Raw genomic sequence first — 20,010 nt, 5'->3', positions numbered from 1 at the left:
TGTGGGACTCGATCCCAGGACCCTGAGATCATGACCTGAGCCGAAGGCAGCGGCTTAACCCACTGAGCCACCCAGGCGCCCTTAAATTTCTTTAGAGAAAGAAAGACAGCATGAGCCGGGGAAGGGGCACAGGGAGGGAGTAAGCAGGCTCCATGCCGTTATATGGAGCCTGATGTTGGGCTCGATTCCACAACCTTGAGATCATAACCTGAGCCAAAAGCAAGAGTCAGATACCCAACCGACTAAGCCACCCAGGCACTCATGGCTTTCCCTTCTTAAAATTTGGATTATTTGTGTTTGAAACGAAATAAAATGTGGTTTCTTTGTCTGCCACATATAATTTGATTTAAGAGTATAGATATTGGGGCATACATATAAAGCTTTTTTGGAGTACTTGGGTTTTCACATATAGCCTCCATTTATTAATAACAGAGCCCTCTGCTAAACTTAGATCCTAGAGGAGAACTATAAACCCCTAAGGAAATGGAAAAAAGATGCTTTGAGGCAAATAGTTATCATAAAGCTCCATATACAAAGGGTACAAATAGTTTTAGGTAAATAATACTATAAAGCTTAGCCCACTCTTAGTTATTAGAAATTGTGATTCTGGGCAATCAGAAGTTAAATAGTACTCAGTGTTTATTGTTTAAGAAGACACGTTGAGTCAGTAGTACATTTTAATAGACTGATCTCAAAAAATGGATGAGGTATAACTTTTTGACATTTTAAGAGCTAAAGGATAATTACCTAGAAAATGCATTTCTTGGGAGCATTTTATTTTCCAAGTGAAGTGTTAACTCATCAGACATGTGTACTATATTAGGGTTTATTAAGCCATTCATGTTCAAGATATGCCCAGATATGAGTAGATTCCAACTTAGTTTATTAACTAAATTATTATTAAACTGTTGGTTTTGTTAGCATAGTTTTATTTACTTGTGCTCTGAATTTTTTCCTGGATATCCATAATTCCTTTTTTTCAGCCTCATTTGTAGTTCCTTAAATATATGAATTGCTTTAAATTATGAATCTGTTCAAAATAATTTGGAAATTATTAAAATGTATTTCTTCATTTTCCAAGACAATTTCTCCCTTTGCCTTTCAGAGCTCCTTATGGAAAGTCTGTCGATATGTGGTCAGTGGGCTGTATTCTTGGGGAGCTTAGCGATGGACAACCTTTATTTCCTGGAGAAAGCGAAATTGACCAACTTTTTACTATTCAGAAGGTGCTAGGACCACTTCCATCTGAACAGATGAAGCTCTTCTACAGTAATCCTCGATTCCATGGGCTCCGGGTAAGAAGCTTTACTAAAACTCCAAATGGAATCAATACAGCAGTATTTAAATCATTGTTCATTGCACAATGGAATGCTAAGCTGTCCATTGAATACTCTTCCCTTTCCCAATACGATGCTTATAATCCCCATTATAGTATTTTATTTTTGAATCTTATATAGAATTTGTGAATTTTAAGAAATATTCTGAATTTGAAAGTCTAAGCTGGTAATGTTTTTCCTAATTGATAAGTTCCAATTTTGCAAACCCTGTTTTAGCATATGCATTATTACAGTCTACACTTTGGTTCTCTCAGAATGTTTCTTTGTCTAAAATATTAAGCATCCCTAAAAGCTATGAAAATGTATAAATGACTTGCTTATTTGAACAAACATTTGTAATGGTTTGAGGGAGAATATGAATCCTTGCATTCTTTAGATTTAAAGGTTGTGTTCTAGCATGTATTTCTTGTCTGTTGATAGTGAAACATCAGATCTTCTTTTCAAACTAGTATATTGTCTTGGGCAGCCTTTTCTAGGCTTGCTAACTTTGTACAAAACTTGTTTTCAGAGAATATGCTTAAAGAGGGTCATAAGGTAGAAACTTTCCCCAGATGAGAGATAAGCAACTATTACAGTAGGCAGACAAAGGCTGCTTCTCTCTTCCATCTACCCCCAAAGCTACTTTTTTAGTTTTCAACTACTCTGGGCTAACATGCCAATTGGTGACCATTATGAGAACACTAAAATATGCTCACTGCCATTTTCTTTCTTTCTCTTAAATGCATGATTCTCAAACCATGTTTTCTTGAGTTTTGCTGAGCACTTCATTTTTTCTTTTGACTTTCTGGACCTCCGTTCATTCCACTTTGAGGCCCATCCCCTCCTCACACATGAGCACCCGACATGGTGCCCACTCCTCTCTCTCCAAACTCCCACCACACTTGCCTTTGCTTTTCTTTGACTTCTAAAAACATTTTAGGACTTTTCCAGCTTCATGGATTTGGGATTTGTGGTTCCTTCTCCCAGGGAGGTGCTTCTGTTGTATGGTCCCTTCTCACTTTGTAAATCTCAGCTCCAAGAATGTCCCCTTCTCTGATGCCACCAACATACTGCCCCCACCCTCCTCCTAGTGTCTCCCATAACCCTTCCCCCCTTTTTTCCATCCAGCACTTCCCCTGGTATGTAGTCGTGTTGTTTATTTGTTTACTTGTCAATTATTAATGGTTGAGTTCTCACCTACTAGAGTATAAACTCCCCGATGGCAGAAATCTTGTTTTTCTACTGTTATTTCTAGCATCTGTAACAGAGTCCAGCACATCTAGCTAGGAACACAGTGAGTACTTGAATGATGGATTGAGCCAATTTATATCATCAGCACTCAAGCTCAACTGCACCTCCCTTCTCTCTCTCTAATGCTTCCTTCACCCTTAGCACCATTTTACCTGAACTATTGACGATCACTCCTGAACGCATCTCTCCAAACTTTCTGTCTTCACTTTAGTGTTTTCACATTGCCTTTGCAATAATTGTCCTTCAGATTGCACATTCAGTTGTATCTCCTTTGTGTTTGGAAACCTCTATGGGATTGCTTACATTTAAACTCCTTAGGCGATAGATAACATTAAGAACCCCTGCTCTTAGCCCTCCAACTTTATCTGCCATTCATTCCCACCATTGCCCCCTACTTGTCAACATACTGAACTTCTCACCATTTCCTTGACATATTGCTCCTACAGTGCTGTGTTTTCATTTCTGTGGTACTCCTAGTACTTGCTCTACTTCGTGGAAAGCTCTTCCTCCTCTTTTCTCCCAGACTGAGGTCAAGTGTTTTCCCTCCAGGAAGCCTTTCTGGACTCCTCCAGGGAGTGGGTGACTCCCCCTTCCGTGTTCCAGTAGTGCTCATTGCCATCTCTTTTAAATAGCTGTGTTCAAAAAAATACGTATCTCACTGAACTGATGAATTCCTTGAGGAAATGAACTACCATGTCCACCAGTAGATTCATAGCACATCTAGAGTGGTGCCTAGCAGGTTGAATAATAATGAGTGATTGAAATTTTTTTTTTAAAGATTTTATTTATTTATTTGACAGACAGAGATCCTAAGTAGGCAGAGAGGCAGGCAGAGGGGGGCGGGGGGAAGCAGACTCCTTGCCGAGCAGAGAGCCCAAGGTGGGGCTCGATCCCAGGACCCTGAGATCATGACCTGAACCGAAGGCAGAGGCTTAACCCACTGAGCCACCCAGGCGCCCCTGAATGATTGAATATTTGACCTCAGGATTTTTTTTTTTTTTTAAAGATTTATTTATTCATTTGACAGAGAGAGATCACAAGTTAGGCAGAGAGGCAGGCAGAGAGAGAGGAGGAAGCAGGCTCCCTGCTGAGCAGAGAGCCCAATGTGGGACTCGATCCCAGGACTCTGAGATCATGACCTGAGCCGAAGGCAGCAGCTCAACCCACTGAGCCACCCAGGCGCCCCTGACCTCAGGATTTTAACAGTAACTTCTGGAACATCAGGCTTGGTCTGCTGGCTGCCTGTTCTTTGCCTGGTTAAAGAGACTCCATGCCTGAAGAGAGTGTAAACAGATGTGTTATGGTACCTGACCTTAATAACTTACAAACTAGCCGAAGAATTAAGACGTTTGTGCATGAAATAATCGGAAAGCAATATGACTTATTATAAAACGCCTCATTCTTTACCGTGTTGCACTGTTTTCTAACACACATCTTAGTATGGCTGAGACCATGAGAGTGTTAAATATTCTGGAAAGTTAGAAATCATAGTTGACTGGACTCATTAGAGGAAGATTTATAGAAGATTGGAAATTTGTCGTGGATATGAAGAATGAGTAGCTTTGGGTTAGATAGGCCAAACGAAGAATCTCTTTCCCTCATTTGTGTATGGTCCGTTTTGTTCACAGACCTCCTCACTAAGTAGTAGTATCTGTAAAACACTGGGTAGCACATGACAGCACCGCTTATAAATAACCTCAGAGAAATTGCTGCTTCCGTGTTACTTTGATTTTTATAAACTTTAATATTTTTAGAATTTAGTCTGAACGTGTTTGTGGTCTTTAAACTAGATTAATCTTTTTGGAGGTTTAACATCATTTGAGGGGAATGTCTTTATCATTTTGTTGGAGAATATCTGCGAAAGATAGCTAAGCATGTAGAGTGTGGGAACTGGAACTTCCGTGAGTTACAGACTCACCGGTGATTAGCCCATTGTTCCTGGCATTTTGATTCAGTTGTGTAGAGATTGGAAAGTCAACAAGATGTTGCTCTTTTGTTATGCTTTATTTTGAAAAAGTTAACAATTGTTGTCCCATAGTCTAGGGTATAGACTCTGGAGTTAGACTGCTGAGGTTCTTAGCCTGGCTCCATTATTTCTTACATGAATGACTTTGGCAAGTTTCTTGTGCCTTGGTTTCTTCGTGTAGAAAATGCTATGAAAATGTTGTGAAGGTTAATTGTTCTCTGTAATATGCCCAGACCAGTGCCTGACACATAGTAAGAGCTTGCTAAAGACATACTCTCGTTGTATTGTATTGTTCAAGTGATTAAGAAAGAAAAACTACTTGTTGGGATATAATTTAAACTTCTATGTTTGAGTTTTGGTTATATGCTGAATTATCACATGAGAATGGTAGATTTCATTCAAAAGCATATAAATTAATTTTTTTAACTTAGTTTGGTCATTTTTTATCATAATTTTTTAATACTTTCTCAATCTCTGCATTAATTTTCTTATCAATGAAATGTTACTTCTGAAGAAAGAAAGGGACATCTGGTAACATAAGATAGACTTCATGAGCAAAATATTAATTAAAATGTAGCAGACAGAGTTGTTTATCACAGCATGACAGGTGTCTCTCTTTGGGCTGGTATTTAATACTCCAACAACATCCAAAAGAACTTCCGTTGAGAGCGGTGCCTAGGTTCAGAAAGAGTGTGGGTTTGGATTATAGACCTGGATGCAAATATTAGTTCTGTTTTTTAATTATGTAACTTGCTTTGAATAAGTTATTTGAACTTTCTGATTATCACCTTCATCTTTAAAATAAGAAGAATTGCTAAAATGCCTTGTATAGCATCACTTCCTTCTCTAATTAGTTAAAATTATTGCCCGTGTGTCTGTGTCAAGTTCGTGTTTTTCCTTCTACTTCCTCTGTCTGGGGTGCTGTCTGACTTTTCTCTGTCCTCACATTTTTCTTACCTTTCAAAACCTAGTTCAAATATTATCTGTGGATTCTCTTTTTCTCCAGCTGCAAGTCTCTTTTTCTCCACCTTGGTCTCTCCTTCCTCCGAGCTTCAAGTAGAATTTTTGGCTGCACACTTCAGTGCTGATTGCTGTCTCAGCCAGACTGTGGGTTGCTTAATTGCATGGTTTAGGTCTGACCCATATGCTGTAATTCCTGCTGTCCCTAGCTCAGTGTGCAGATAATGTCATAATCACAACTTCAGTGATTTGTTTGAATTTCCCTCCATAACTAGTCCTCCCATCCACGTACTGAACATGTTCAAGGATTCTGGTACTTTGAAGTGCTCTTATGTCGGTATAAAGGAAATATGTATTAAAGGCAAAGGAGACTTCCCATTGCAAGGGAGTGCCTGGCATTGGGCTCTAATACTTTCTCATCCACGTGGATGTTGCAAAATGTGGGGTGGCAGAGAGGACAGAGCACCTTAATAAATTTGACCTCTTCTTTTCATTTTATTTAAAAATGCATTTATTAATTTAGAAGACTGTTTGCCTTCTGTTCCAGCTTATATAAAGGAAGGAATTGAAAACAGGTCATTAAAAAAGTATTTTAAAAGCAATGTTCAAACATGTGTCTGAATTCATTATTGCTATTTCTGTGGCCCTTCAAGAACTGGCCTCTCTGCCTTCACTTTCTCTCTCTCTCTCTGTCTTTTTAAGATTTTTATTTACTTATTTGAGCTAGAGAGAAGAGAGAGCATGAGCCGGGTGCTGGGGTGGGGAGCGGTGGTGGCCGGGGCAGAGGGAGAGGGAAATGCAGGCTCTCCAAGGAGCAGGGAGCCTGACACAGAGCTGGATCCCAGAACCCTGGGATCATGACCTGAGCTGAAGGCAGCTGTTTAACCAGCTGAGCCACCCAGGTGCGCCTTCTCTCTCTCTCTCTCTTTCTCTCTCTCTTTTTTTTTTCCATTTTCTAATTTTCAAGAGTAAATGATATTGTGAAAAAGCCTTAAGAATTGTCTATGTAAGGAGACAAGTTCTGTATAAACTATATTATAACTGAAGTGTCTATATAAACAGAGAGTACCCTGTAAACTGTATAGTCTCAAATCTTTACAGTTAGGTTTGTTTTACATGCTTCATTGGCTAGATTTAATATCCTCTCTTATCTATACATTTTCCTGTTATTTGATACCTAGTCCTATTAATCTGTACCTCAAATACATAGACATAAAACTAAAGGACACATGAAATGAATTTGACTCTGGCACTAGGGCAGTAACTTCTGTTCCTTTGCTACCTTTTCCAGAACTCACAGCACATATGCACATGTGTCCCCTTCCCCGAGTGCTAACACTCCTGTCTGTTCTTACAGTTTCCAGCTGTTAACCACCCTCAGACATTGGAGAGAAGATACCTTGGAATTCTAAATAGCGTCTTACTTGACTTAATGAAGGTGGGACAAGTTGATGTTGTCTATATAAAATGTCTTTTGGTTTGTGGATTTTTTTCTGTTTACATGTGACCAAAGCCTGCTTTGTATTTCGTTAATAGATGTGTTATAGTGAATAATTGGGGACTAGGTTATGTTAAAAGCATGCGGTTTAATCAAAATAGCAACAGTACCTAGTTTTGTAACATTCCATGTAGACTGGACCATGAGATACCTCAGTTATGTTCCTAAAGTGGAAAGAGTAATAATGATTTAAATATAAGTAATAAATAACTTTAAAATTCAGCGTTAAAGAGCTGCTTAGGTATAAAGTTTCAAAACAAATATTAAAATGAATGTTGAAAGAAGAAATGTTCTAACTTTTTTTTTAACGTGACTGTTAAGGCCTCTCTTAAGATTATTTTGTAAGTGAACCTAGTTCTGCCCTTTTTCTAATTTGGCCTCTTCTCTCCCTAAGGGTGGGGCTTTTTCTGGGTCTCTCTCTTTTTTTTTTGCCACAGCAGATTCACTGCTTCTACCACACCTGAGCATGCCTCCTCATGCGCCTGTCCCTATCCAGAAAGTTCTCCTGCTCTGCACTACCAGAAACATTCTCATAGTTTTTTATTCAAGCTCTTCCTTCCCATTAGATGGACAGCTGCTTAAGCGAGAACCAGTTTTTCCTGTTTTCTCTGGCTTTCATTGCAGCCAGCCAGTGCATAAGCTGGTGCTGGTTGTTTGATAGTAGACCTTCAAAAAAACACTTGTTAATAGATCAGTTTTATTGTATGTCCATTTAGTTTATTGTTCAAAATCAGGGGTTGTTACATTATACACACAGTCTTAAAGGTACACTTAGCACAGTTGGAAATTGCCGAGAGCACTTTCAGAACTTTGTTGTGCTTTAAACTATGTTCCTCTGTGTCCAGAGCAACACTGTGCAAATTGGTGTCGGGGCAATGGTGAGGGATTGGGCACGGCTTTTAGAAAGGCCACATACCACATAACCTTTTGTAGAGAATTACAATATTCATTAATTTAGGAAGGCTTTCAGAAATCCCAGGTAAAGAAGCATTTATGTCTTGCTCAGCATTTCCCAAATTTAATTAAATACTGAATACTATTTTTAAAAAGTCTGTGGACTCTGAGAAACAGAGGGCTTTGGAAGGGAGTGGGTTAGGGCGTTAGGTGAGCCTGGTGGTGGGTACTAAGGAGGGCACGAATAGCATGGAGCACTGGGTGTGGTGCATAAACAAGGAATCTTGGAACAATGAAAAATTAAAATAAAATTTAAAAAAATAACTACAGTACTGGTGTTCTTTTTTTTTTTTTTTAAAGATTTTATTTATTTATTTGACAGACAGAGATCACAAGTAGGCAGAGAAGCAGACAGAGAGAGAGGAAGGGAAGCAGGCTCCCTGCTGAGCAGAGAGCCCTATGTGGGACTCGATCCCAGGACCCTGAGATCATGACCTGAGCTGAAGGCAGCGGCTTAACCCACTGAGCCACCCAGGTGCCCAGTACTGGTGTTCTGAACACAGATTGAGAGATGCTATTAAAAAGATAACCCTCAAGGATTTTTCATATTAATTAGGCATAAATTATCTCTTGATTCAGTTGGATTCTGTCAATATGTTCTGTCACACAATCAATATTTATCACGGCTTAATGATTTGGTAATTTAAAAATATAAATAAAGTGAAAAAAGAACTGAATTAAATACAATTTCATGGTTTTTGCCTTTTGTCTTTTTAAAAAAATAACTGAACTTTTTTTAGTTAAATCATTACCAGTTCTAATTACCAAGGGTCAGTGTTGTACCTGGTAAAATCCAGAACAGATAAAGGTACAAAGATAATGAGAATCTTTCTGTATTGATACCAATTTGGAAATTAAACTAATCCCTATTTAGAATATTTAACTTCAAACTTCTTTAACAGTAAGTAAACATTTTTATTGAAATGTATATTCATAAGATATGCAAATTATGTATACATTTCAGTTAGTTTTTAGAATGTAAACATATCAATGTAACCACATCAAGACTGAGATAGAGAAAATTATTAACACCCAAGAAGCCTCTTCAAGAGCCCCTCCCTGGCTCTCTACCCCATATGCCTCCCCACTCCTGGAAACCATAATTCTGAGTTCTATCACCAAAGATTAATATTGCCTTGTTATTGAATGTTACATAAATAGAATTATTCCTTTTGTCTTTTAGCCATTTTCAAAATGAATTTGAAAAGTAAAGAACATTATTTATCCTTTCATGAAGAAATATATTCTCTATGCCATTCCCTAAAGCAGATTTGTTAATTTTGTCCATATATAAGTACCTAAAATAGCCATCTCATCCTGCATCTGTTTATACATATTAGCCATTTTAGAGGGGATGCAGGTTACTAGAATTGATCCAGCCCACGGTAATTTCTGTGGACTCTATTTTATTTTTTAAAAAATGTTTTTTTTCCCCTGAAATGCTGAATTTTGAAGCTGTTTACCTGGTGAGTTTTATACTTTCCTCATAATGACCTCCTCCTTTTAAGTAATTTGAAAATTAACAGCTATATTTATGGATATAAAAATAGTTTTTTGTGTGTATATGCAGTAATTTCTACAGTTGATAATCTTAAAATAGCACTTTGATGCTAGTAGAAAGTCATGATTGTAAAAAGTCATATGTATTTCTAATTTAAAATCCTACTCAGGAGCCAGCTTTGCTGTTTTTAACTAGTATCATACATTTGAAACCATTTTGATGTTAACTATTTGGCCACTGAGACCAAAATAATTTTTATATACTTCCACAGTTTTTTATTTTCTAAAGAGGAGGAGGCAAGAACTACAATAAGTTTAGAATTGTATCTGAGTCAACATGAATGTAAATCCACTTGCATATAAACAGTGGCTTGGGTTACCAGAATCTTTTTTTTTTTTTTTTTTTTTTTAAGATTTTATTTATTTATTTGACAGAGAGGGATCACAAGTAGGCAGAGAGGCAGGCAGAAAGAGAGGAGGAAGCAGGCTCCCTGCTGAGCAGAGAGCCCGATGCAGGACTTGATCCCAGGACCCTGAGATCATGACCCAAGCCGAAGGCAGAGGCTCAACCCACTGGGCCACCCAGGCACCCCTGAAAGGAATCATGTATGCATGCAAGGATTTCTGATATTTATCATAGCATTAATTATAATAGTGAAAAGTAGCAGCCATCTAAATGTCTAACAGTAGACCAATTGAATGAATTATGGTATATCCATCCCACACACTTCCTAGGTCATTTAAGAACATGTTGTGAATTTATTTGTTACATCATTTTCATAATAATAACATAAAGGAAACAACCAAAATGTTTGTCATTAGAGAATTGCTAAAAACAACCTAAGTCATATCCATAGAGTAAAAGCTCTTTACCGATATGCAATGATCTCTTAAGATCTAATGTCCATTGGAAAGAAAGATAAATGCAGACCATAGCGTGTCTGCTACTCTTTGGGTAAAATAAAAGCAACAGGGGCTCCTGGGCGGCTCAGTGGGTTAAGCTGCTGCTTTCAGCTCAGGTCATGATCTTGGGGTCCTGGGATCGAGTCCCACATTGGGCTCTCTGCTCGGCAGGGAGCCTGCTTCTCTGTCTCTCTCTCTCTGCCTGCCTCTCTGCCTACTTGTGATCTTTCTCTGTCAAATAAATAAAAATCTTTAAAAATAAAAAAATTTTAAAAATAAAAATAAATAAAAATTTAAAAATAAAATAAAATAAAAGCAACAGAGAGAAATAGGTACAGAATATCTATGGAAGGATGTGCAAGAATATGGGCTGCCTCCCAAGAGGGGGCAGGAGAACGATGAGTGTATATTGTTTCATGTGAATATATACTTCTTCCAAGATAACATTTCAAATGTCTGTTACGTTGTAAAAAATGTTTTTGACTAGTATGTGAAAAATACAGGATCCACTACTTCCACATATAACATAAAGTCAGGTTTTATAAAACAAAATATGTATATACGATATTCAGAAAAGGGCTGGGAGAGCTTGTCCCCAGAGGGCAACAGCAGTAAGATAATGTGATAATTTATTTTTTTATTAAAAAAATTTTTTTTTAAAGATTTTATCTATTTGAGAGAAAGAGAATAAGTGAGCGAGCACAAGTGGGGAAGGGGCAGAGGAAGAAAGAGAAGCAGACCTCCCGCTGATCATGGAACCTGACACAGGGCTCCATCCGAGGACCCTAAGACCTAAGCCAAATTTAGACATTTAACTAAGTCACCCAGGCATCCCAATGATGTGGTAATTTAAATAACCCTCTTTAAAAAGTGTTTTTGGACTAAACTGCGTTCGCTAGATAGTTTGCAATGACCATTTCCTTTATAAGGAAAAGAAATAAGGTTTTTATTACAATTTAAATTTGACTTTGTAATGTTCTTTCCGATCCTAACTTTGTTTCCTAAGAATTTACTGAAGTTGGACCCAGCTGACAGATACTTGACAGAACAATGTTTGAATCACCCTACATTTCAAACCCAGAGACTTTTGGATCGCTCCCCTTCAAGGTCAGCAAAAAGAAAACCTTACCACGTGGAAAGCAGCACTTTGTCTAATAGGTAAATATTCCCTTTTAAGGAAATACAGATGCAGTGTTGGTCTTACAAGTAGGAGGAGGAGGTGGCTGCTTAAATGATGCAATTAAAGAAAAGAAGGAAAGCCCTCTTTATTCAAAAATATCTTCCTTATGCTTATTACATGATTCAGAACCATAATTAAAGAGTTGTGTGGGTCTTAAAGACTTTCTTATCTTTAATAATATATTATGGAAGCCAATTCATTTCCTGGGAAAGGTAGCATAGGTTAGCAACTAAGGGGGTTTCTAGCCTCGTGAATGAGAAGGTCCTGCGTAAATGGGGCTGGGGCCAAGGCATGATTCTTGGAGGCAAAAGGGTGGGTGAGGGCAAGAGAATCTCTGGAGGGAAAAGAGGATGCTGAACACAAGTGGGGAGGAGGCCACCTAGGACAGTCTTTGCAACTGAACCAAGTAGGTTTGGCTCTATTAGAAAGCTCGTATGTTTCTGTTTTTTTAATCATTGAGTTGAGAAGTTAGTTTTTCCTAAGAATAACAATATGGAAATAGTAAAGTCACTTTGGTAGATGGTGATTAAAATTGGTATTTCTTAAAATAAAAATTTTTAGCATAATCTTAAAAAAAAAAAACCCTCTACTTCTGGGGTGGGGGGCTGTCTTCCCTTCTCTACCAAGAAGCTGGTCTTGTCATCTTGTATTGCTCAGCCTCTGGGATTAGTAAATTGTTTCGTTCATCTGCTCTTAAAAGATAAATAGAAAATGGTCATTCTTAATGTGAAGTTTTCTGAATATAAACTTTTTCTCCTTTCACTGCAATTTTCTCTCCACATAACATAATTGTTATTAATCTATTGGAATTTTGAAAACCCGAGATCTAGTACTTTTTCAAGATACGTGAGCATATCCATAAATTGACAATAACCATTTATCCTATGTTTTCTCTGCCTAACTGCGATGGTGTGATTGTGTTTTACTTCTCTTTACTGTCTTCTGAATGATTGGTTTACATATGTTATAGACCATTCTTAGCTGGATTGTTTTATTTGTTTGGGGATTTTTTGTTTGTTTCCCCCCACCCTGCCCCCCCGGGAGGCCTGTGAGCAGATTCAAATTCTGCTTAACCAAGTTTGTGTTTACTTTGTTGTCTGTTTTCATGAGATTTTAGTACACTAAGGAATAATAGTCATCATGTAGTTACTCCTTTCCATTTAGGAAGTTCAAGTTATGCCTCTGTCTTATCTGGGATCACTCCCCAGTTCAGGTACTTTTGTCTCTGTTCTGCCTTAATTATCACTTGACTCCTCTAGTTCACATTTGCAAAGGAAAAGGATCCCAAGGATATAAAGTTCAGTAGACTGATGACAATTTTTTGCTTCATGCTGTAGTGATTAATGGTGCAACCCATATCATGAAAGGGGACCTTTGTATCTATCCTCTAATGACTTGGCTTGAGAGATCCCCAGTGGGTGTCTGAGGCTCTCCCTGGGAACCCTCTTTGGGAATCTGTCAAGGAGGATTTGTGTGGTGATAGGCTGTAATTTATATGGGTCTTTAAGGAGTCCACCTAAATCTTCTTTTGAAGTAGACAAGAATAGAAATGATAAGTAAATAAAACCTATGAAAGAATCTGTGTTTAGGTCTTAACACCATGTAGAATTTTAAAAGGAAAAGTCTTAAGTGGTTTCTTTAGGAACAATCTCAGCTGAGTTTACATGTGTACGGAAATGTCTTTTTCTCTACACTTGTCTGTGGTTCATATTTCCTCTATGGATTCCCTTCTTACTGGGGACACTAACTCTACAAAGACCACGGCTAACTCGGGCTTCCCAGCATCACTGCTGCCACTTACATACTCTGCTGCCGTGTCCCTGAGACACATTCACATACCGTGTCTTCTCTTGGCATTACGTTGCCCTGCCTGAGTCTCCTTCAGACTGTCCCGAGGTTCTCCTGACCTTGGACCTGGTGGGATGGTGGTGTTTTAGCCTGCCCTGCCCTCTCACCGGGCCTGCTTTGCCATCCTTCTCCATAAAAATGTGGCTTGGCATCTTTGATGTTTAGTTTGAGAAGTCATTTTAACTAAAAAGATGAACTGTTCTGCCAGCCATTTCAGAAGGGTTTATATATAAAATCCTCTTTAAGTGGTTGGCAGTTTAGCACAGATTCCTTACAGTTGTGTGCCAAAGAGATCTATGGAATTTTCGGAGCAGTTTCTTATTGTTGTGCTTTGGCAGAACTCCAATTTGAAGACAATTTGATGCCCTTTCTACTAAAGAATTATGTGCAAAGCTCCATGGCTTCAAATTAATACCAAGACAGAAGCGTTCAGAATAGCATTTTAGGCTCTTTGCACTTTTATGGGAAACCAAACTCTTTGATAAATGTTTCTACCTTAACGTTATAACCTCCCTTTTCTCATTAGAAACTGTACCTTACGTTGCTACGAATTTGTTCTTTCTAACATGCAGCTTTGTGCTCTCCTTTGAGGTCCATATCTTCCAAGGCTTTCAGAAGCTTTAGCAGCTGTCTTCACTCTTCTCTATCCTTCCCTGGTTTTCTCTGGAGCTTCAGGCATTACACAATATCTGCGTGTGTTATCTCCGCTATTACCCCCTCTCTAGACCTGAAGGAGAAAGGGGAGGAAGTAGGAATATGCGAGCCCAGGGGAACCAGGCAGGAGGAGCCACCCTGTAAGAGCTGTAATCTGGAGGGACAGAGCTAAGACCCGAGTTAGGGTGCATGCTGGGAAGGGGGAGGGAAGACAGCCCCCAGGCCCTTGCACGACTTAGTGCAGCTGGGAGTTCGGTGGCAAGAGATCCTGGTGATGCAGTATGCAGCATTGGACTCCTGAGGCCCTGAGTGGGGCGGGGCAAAATGGAGGACAGCTTGGGGGTTCGGTAAATGGAAGATAACCAGCACACTTAGGTCTATTTATGGGTTAGATTATTCACATATTTTTGTTTGGGTTTTTGTAAAGTTGCTTGGATATTTTAGTTAACAAGATTTAAGTTGACAAATGACTCTGATGGTTTAAAACCTGATCCCTTTAGGGCACCTGGGTGGCTCAGTCCATTAAGCCTCTCGGCTCTTGATTTTGGCTCAGGTCATGATCTCAGGGTCGTGGTGTCGAGCTCCTGCCCATGCTCAGTGCAGAGTCTGCTTAAGATCTTCTCCCTCTGCCCGCTCTCCACTGCCATCTTGCCAGCGTGCTCTCTCTCTTTAAAAAACAAGCAAACAAACCAACAAACAGAAAAAAACAACCTGATGCCTTAGGGTATGATGACTGCCCTTTATTGATCCGGGGTTAGAGTCAGTTGATATCCTTTAACAGAAGATGAAACTTTTGTTTCTTTTTAATTTTTTAAAAATTTTATTTATCTTTCATTTATTGATTTAGAGAGAGAACGCACACAAGTGGGGGGAAGGCAAGAGGGGGAGGGAAAGAGGCAGACTACCCGCTGAGCGCAGAACCCCCATGTCAGGCGGTTTTCACCATCGAGGGCCACTGCCTGCTCCAAAATCAAGAGTCCGACACTTAACTGACTGAGCCACCCAGGCGCCCCGAAACTTTTGTTTCTTTGCGTTTCTTTCTAGATCTAGGACCTGCTATTTATTTAGTTAGCTCGTATTTAAGGGACCTTATTTGAGGCTGCAGTTGTGACTGAACTAGGAGAGATTAGTGACTGAATTTAGAAGATGAGGCCTTCCACAACTGTTACAGGCTTGCTTGGTATCAGATACTTTTTTAAATATTCTGCAGGATAGGAGGATGGGAAAAGAGCCCTTACCTTTGTTGCCTGAGGAGTGGATTCTCAGGGAAAATGGAAAGGCCTAATTTCACAGATTACTGTTAAAAAGGCAAAAAAATGTGACTTTCTTTCCAGTTAGTGTGTGATGGGAACAAAACTCCCCCATGTCAAACCATCTTCAGCAATAGCGATATTTGCAGCAGAATTTTCTGAATGTATAATAAAAAGGGATCTTTTTATTATGTAGATTATTTTTCATTTAAAAACATTCTCCTATCTCGGAGTATAGTTTGGTCCTTCATATAGTTGCAGTTGAACAAACTGACCTTGCTGTGAGGTGTTTCAGCTTTCCAATAGAGGACAAGGTTTTCCTCTGGATTTATATTTTTTATTTTAAGCCAGATAGGAAATGAAGCTTTAAATCCTAAAGAAAGCCTTAGTCGGTTTGGAATGATGACGTGTAAGATGATGAAGAGAATAAATTAGGTCTTCTGGAGAGAAATTAACTCTCTCGATCCCTGGGATCCAGTTAAAGACACATTCCTGTTTAGGGTACAAGGAGAAGTATTGCCACTTCTCCAGAACATAAACATTGATCATCCAACATAGTTTACGGTTGGTTTTAGAGCGTCATTTTCTTTTATTGAGTATATTGCAAGAACTCCCATTCTTTGATGATACAGACTAAAGACAAAAGGATACTGGTGTCTGTATGTGCTGTGAGTATGTATCTCTGAAGCCGGCAGTGAGTTTTACAAATAAAATAGAAGTTCAGTGAATATCATGACCTTCAAGTCTACATGTTGCCTCTGACGTCAAGCATTCAAAGAGTTCCCAGGAGTTCATTACAGCTTAGCTCTCCTTTTCTTACCAGGCATTCCATAACAAACACTCATGTGAGCACCCACATAGCAAAAACATGTTTTCCCAGAATATCAGTTAAGAAAGCCTGTTGGCAAAAAGTTACTTGAACATTTAAGGATGTCAAAATCATTTTGGTCAGGACCATTGCTTTGTTGCAAAGTGACTTGATCTAAGCAGCTTATTCTTTGTGGTTACTTGTTATTTGTTGGCACATGTTTGAATGTGTAACTATTTTTAGTCTTTCAGGTGTTTTAGGGGTGTGTGCAGGTGTGTGTCTTTTTTTAAACAATACTTTTTGTGTGTCTGCTATTGAAGGAAACCAATACCCTTCTTTTGTTTTTACATAGAAATCAAGCCAGCAAAAGTGCTGCTTTGCAGTCTCACCACAGATCCAACAGCAAGGACATCCAGAACCTAGGTGTGGGTTTGCCCCGGGCTGACGAAGGTCTTCCTGCCAATGAAAGCTTCCTAAACGGAAATCTTGCTGGAGCTACTCTTAGTCCCATGCACACCAAAACCTACCAAGCAAGCAGCCAGCCTGGTTCTACCAGCAAAGATCTTACCAACAATAACATACCACACCTTCTCAGCCCAAAAGAAGCCAAGTCAAAGACAGAGTTTGACTTCAATATTGACCCAAAGCCTTCAGAAGGCCCAGGCACAAAGTACCTCAAGTCAAGCAGCAGATCTCAGCAGAACCGGCACTCATTCATGGAAAGCTCTCAGAGCAAAGCTGGGACACTGCAGCCCACTGAAAAGCAGAGCCGGCATAGCTACATTGACACTATTCCCCAGTCCTCTAGGAGTCCCTCCTACAGGACCAAGGCCAAAAGCCACGGGGCGTTGAGTGACTCCAAATCTGTGAGCAACCTTTCCGAAGCCAGGGCCCAAATTGCAGAGTCCAATACCAATAGGTACTTCCCATCCAGCTGCTTGGACTTGAACTCTCCCACCAGCCCAACTCCCACCAGGCACAGTGACACAAGAACTTTGCTCAGCCCCTCGGGGAGAAATAATCGAAGTGAGGGCACTCTGGACTCACGCCGAACCGCAACCAGGCATTCCAAAACCATGGAGGAGTTGAAGCTGCCTGAGCACATGGACAGCAGCCATTCCCATTCTCTCTCTGCACCTCATGAATCATTTTCTTACGGGCTGGGCTACACTAGCCCCTTCTCTTCCCAGCAGCGTCCACATAGGCATTCCATGTACGTGACCCGGGACAAAGTGAGAGCCAAAGGCTTGGACGGAAGCTTGAGCGTAGGGCAAGGAATGGCGGCCAGGGCCAACAGCCTCCAGCTCTTATCACCTCAGGTACAGCTCGGACCTTTGACTGGATCTGTTGGCTCATCATGGGAAGGTGGTGCAGGGGTGTGGATAGGGTCAGTCTGCAATTTTCCCTACTGTAGGAGGTTGTGCTTTCTTTTTTGGGGAGGGGGGGAGCAATACTTGAAGGACTATCTGTTAAAAAAAAATATTGAAGGCCCACTGTTGAGTATTCAAGAGAACTCAAAAAACCTTGTTTTTAGAAATCTGCTTCTTAAGTATTCCTTTCTGGCATATTTTTTTGAAAGATCCTATTTTGATTTATTACAGAGTTCATCAATTATATGGGATAGTTTTTAATTTTCTCAAAACTTAGTGTGATTTACAGAGATTTTCTCTAATCTTTCCATACCACATTTGCTCAAATCAGGCCCTTTTACTTATACCTTACTCGATATTTTCACTGAATTAAAAAATTTCTGATTTTCCTAGAACTATAGGCAAATTTAACTTCAGGCCAAAATAAACGTTAATTTGCAGTCTTTTGGATTGTTTTTAAATCTCAAGGCAATATTTTTATCCTCGTGCTTCCTCCGTCTTACTGGTTTTTCAAACTCTAGAACTGCTGACAGTAACCTGTTTAAAAGAAGTAGCATTCCTACAGCAGAACACATGTTTTTTAAATTATATTTTCATGATATGAAACATTCATCTGCATCAAAGAAATGAGGGTGGAGATAAGCCAGTGTCAGAAGGAGAGAAGAGTTTGATGTAAGGGGAAGTATTTCCCTTTTTGAAGATATGAAAATAGGTTCATCAGACAGTTCTGTGTCAGAACTCCAGAAAATATGGATGGAATACGTAATAGGAGGTTTAGCAAGCTGGGTGCTGAAGATGGGGTGGAGGTTGCCAGTAGCAGAGCAGTCAGTGTAGCAAAGTAGCTAAGAGCTCAGGTTGGGAAACCAGGCTGACCTGGGTTTGTGTCCTAGTTCTGTAGTCTGCTTCAAATGATGTAAATTTGGGAAAGTGACATAATCCCTGTTCGCCTCAGATTCCTCATCTGAGTCGTGTCATAAGCTTCCAACATGGCATATAAAGCACCGTGCCCCGTGCCTGGCAGAGAGTGTCCAGCACATTTTAATTGTTGCTGCTTCTGTGATAGTGGGGGCTGTTTTCGTGATTTTTAATACACTCTCTGTGCTAGGTGTTCTCAGAACACTCGAAAGAGTCTGAGGTAGGGTTCTTGCCCTTGACAAACTTCTCTTCTCTCAGGGAACATTAAATTATACATGATAACAGTGAAATAATTAAGAAGCAAATTACTGTGGCACTGGCTATAAATAGGAGTTGAGAACAGGGAAAGATCAGGAATGGAGCTGTTAGAAATGGCTCTGGGAGCAGCTGAAGTTCTTGCTCTGAGCTAGGATGTAGAGAGAAGTTTTGGATGGTTAAAGAATGAGGATGTGTTCGGTATTTACCGAGTGAGGCCCCATGGTGGGCTCTCCTGAGAAAGATGAAAGATGACAAAGGTGTAGCCCCTGTACTCTTGAGTGCATGTTGGGGCACACGTGCCAGGGATCGGTCGTGGCGGTACTGTGAGGCTGTGTGCCCGTGCCGCGCTTGAGGCCACTGTGCCATAGATAGAGAGGCACAGCCTAGTCCGGGCGGGGGTTGTGGAAGCCTCCCTGGGGAGGTGGCGTCTGAGAAGGGATTTCTGGGGCTTAACCCGGGAGAGAAAGTGGAGTCGACCTGAGGAAGGGCTGGAAAGAAGGGCAGAAAAGAAAGAGGAGGCTAATAGAGACATTAAACAGCATGGGGTGCTGTGGGGATTCCAACTTGTTCCTTGTTGCTGCCGTGAAAAATGCAAGGTTTGAGGTCGCTTTTGCCGAAAGTCATTTTGTAGATGAGTGCGCTAAGGATCTAAGAAGTTAGGTGGGTTGCCCCAGTTTACCCAAATAGTCCAAGGTGGAGCTGGGACCATGAGGCAGTGTCTAGGTCCCTAGGCCAGCGTTCTTTGCACTGTATCATGCTGACCCGTTGAGGTTGAAGTGACCCTGGGCCCCTAAACAGAGCTATCCTCAATGAGGTTGGAAAGACTGGTTGGTGCCCAGGTAAGAGGAGGAAGAGCAGGAGATGCATACTTGAGAGTAGAGGCAATGGCACATGGCAGAGGAGCCATGATTGGAGTCAAAACAGTGGTTGGAGGAGTCCCTCTAGAGAAGAGAGAAGCCCTAGGGCCTAGAAAGATCTCTAGAGCCTGGCAGCTGCCCGTAGGCATTAGATGGAGGTCAAAACCAGGTAGAGCGTGCTAGCATGCAGTGTAGCATAAAAGAGGAGATGTAAGAAAAATGAAAAGCTACAACTTGGAGAAAGGACAAATGGACTGGTTCTCAGAGTTCCAGAAAAAACACTGTGAACATGGTGGAGACAATCTAATTATAAATGGTTACTGTGGGCTAAGCACAGACCCAACTGTTACAGAATTTTAAGTCCAGTTCAGGAGGTACAGTTCCAAGCTGCAAGACAGTGTAAGTTTAAAGGCACAAAGATGGCAGTGACTAAAGCCATTAGTAAATGGTGAGAATCACTCCCTTACAAAATATTGTGGCCACCTTCAAGAGGAAGGGGACCGAACTGGCACTTTCACTTAA

At 40.2% G+C, this 20,010-nt stretch overlaps 1 protein-coding gene across 1 annotated transcript in view; it reads left to right on the top strand.

Annotated features, from left to right (window-relative positions):
* Positions 1–20,010, top strand: part of CDKL5 (cyclin dependent kinase like 5) — a 54,474-nt gene that overhangs the window by 13,980 nt on the left and 20,484 nt on the right. The window contains exons 5-8 of the mRNA XM_059385534.1: positions 1,106–1,295; positions 6,851–6,931; positions 11,355–11,506; positions 16,441–17,407. Coding sequence (XP_059241517.1) covers positions 1,106–1,295; positions 6,851–6,931; positions 11,355–11,506; positions 16,441–17,407 — 1,390 coding nt within the window. The remainder of the gene's footprint in view (positions 1–1,105; positions 1,296–6,850; positions 6,932–11,354; positions 11,507–16,440; positions 17,408–20,010) is intronic.

This window comes from Mustela nigripes, chromosome X (genome assembly GCF_022355385.1).
Source record: "Mustela nigripes isolate SB6536 chromosome X, MUSNIG.SB6536, whole genome shotgun sequence".
Classification (NCBI taxonomy): Eukaryota; Metazoa; Chordata; class Mammalia; order Carnivora; family Mustelidae; genus Mustela; species Mustela nigripes.
This window is presented reverse-complemented; position numbering and strand designations above follow the sequence as displayed.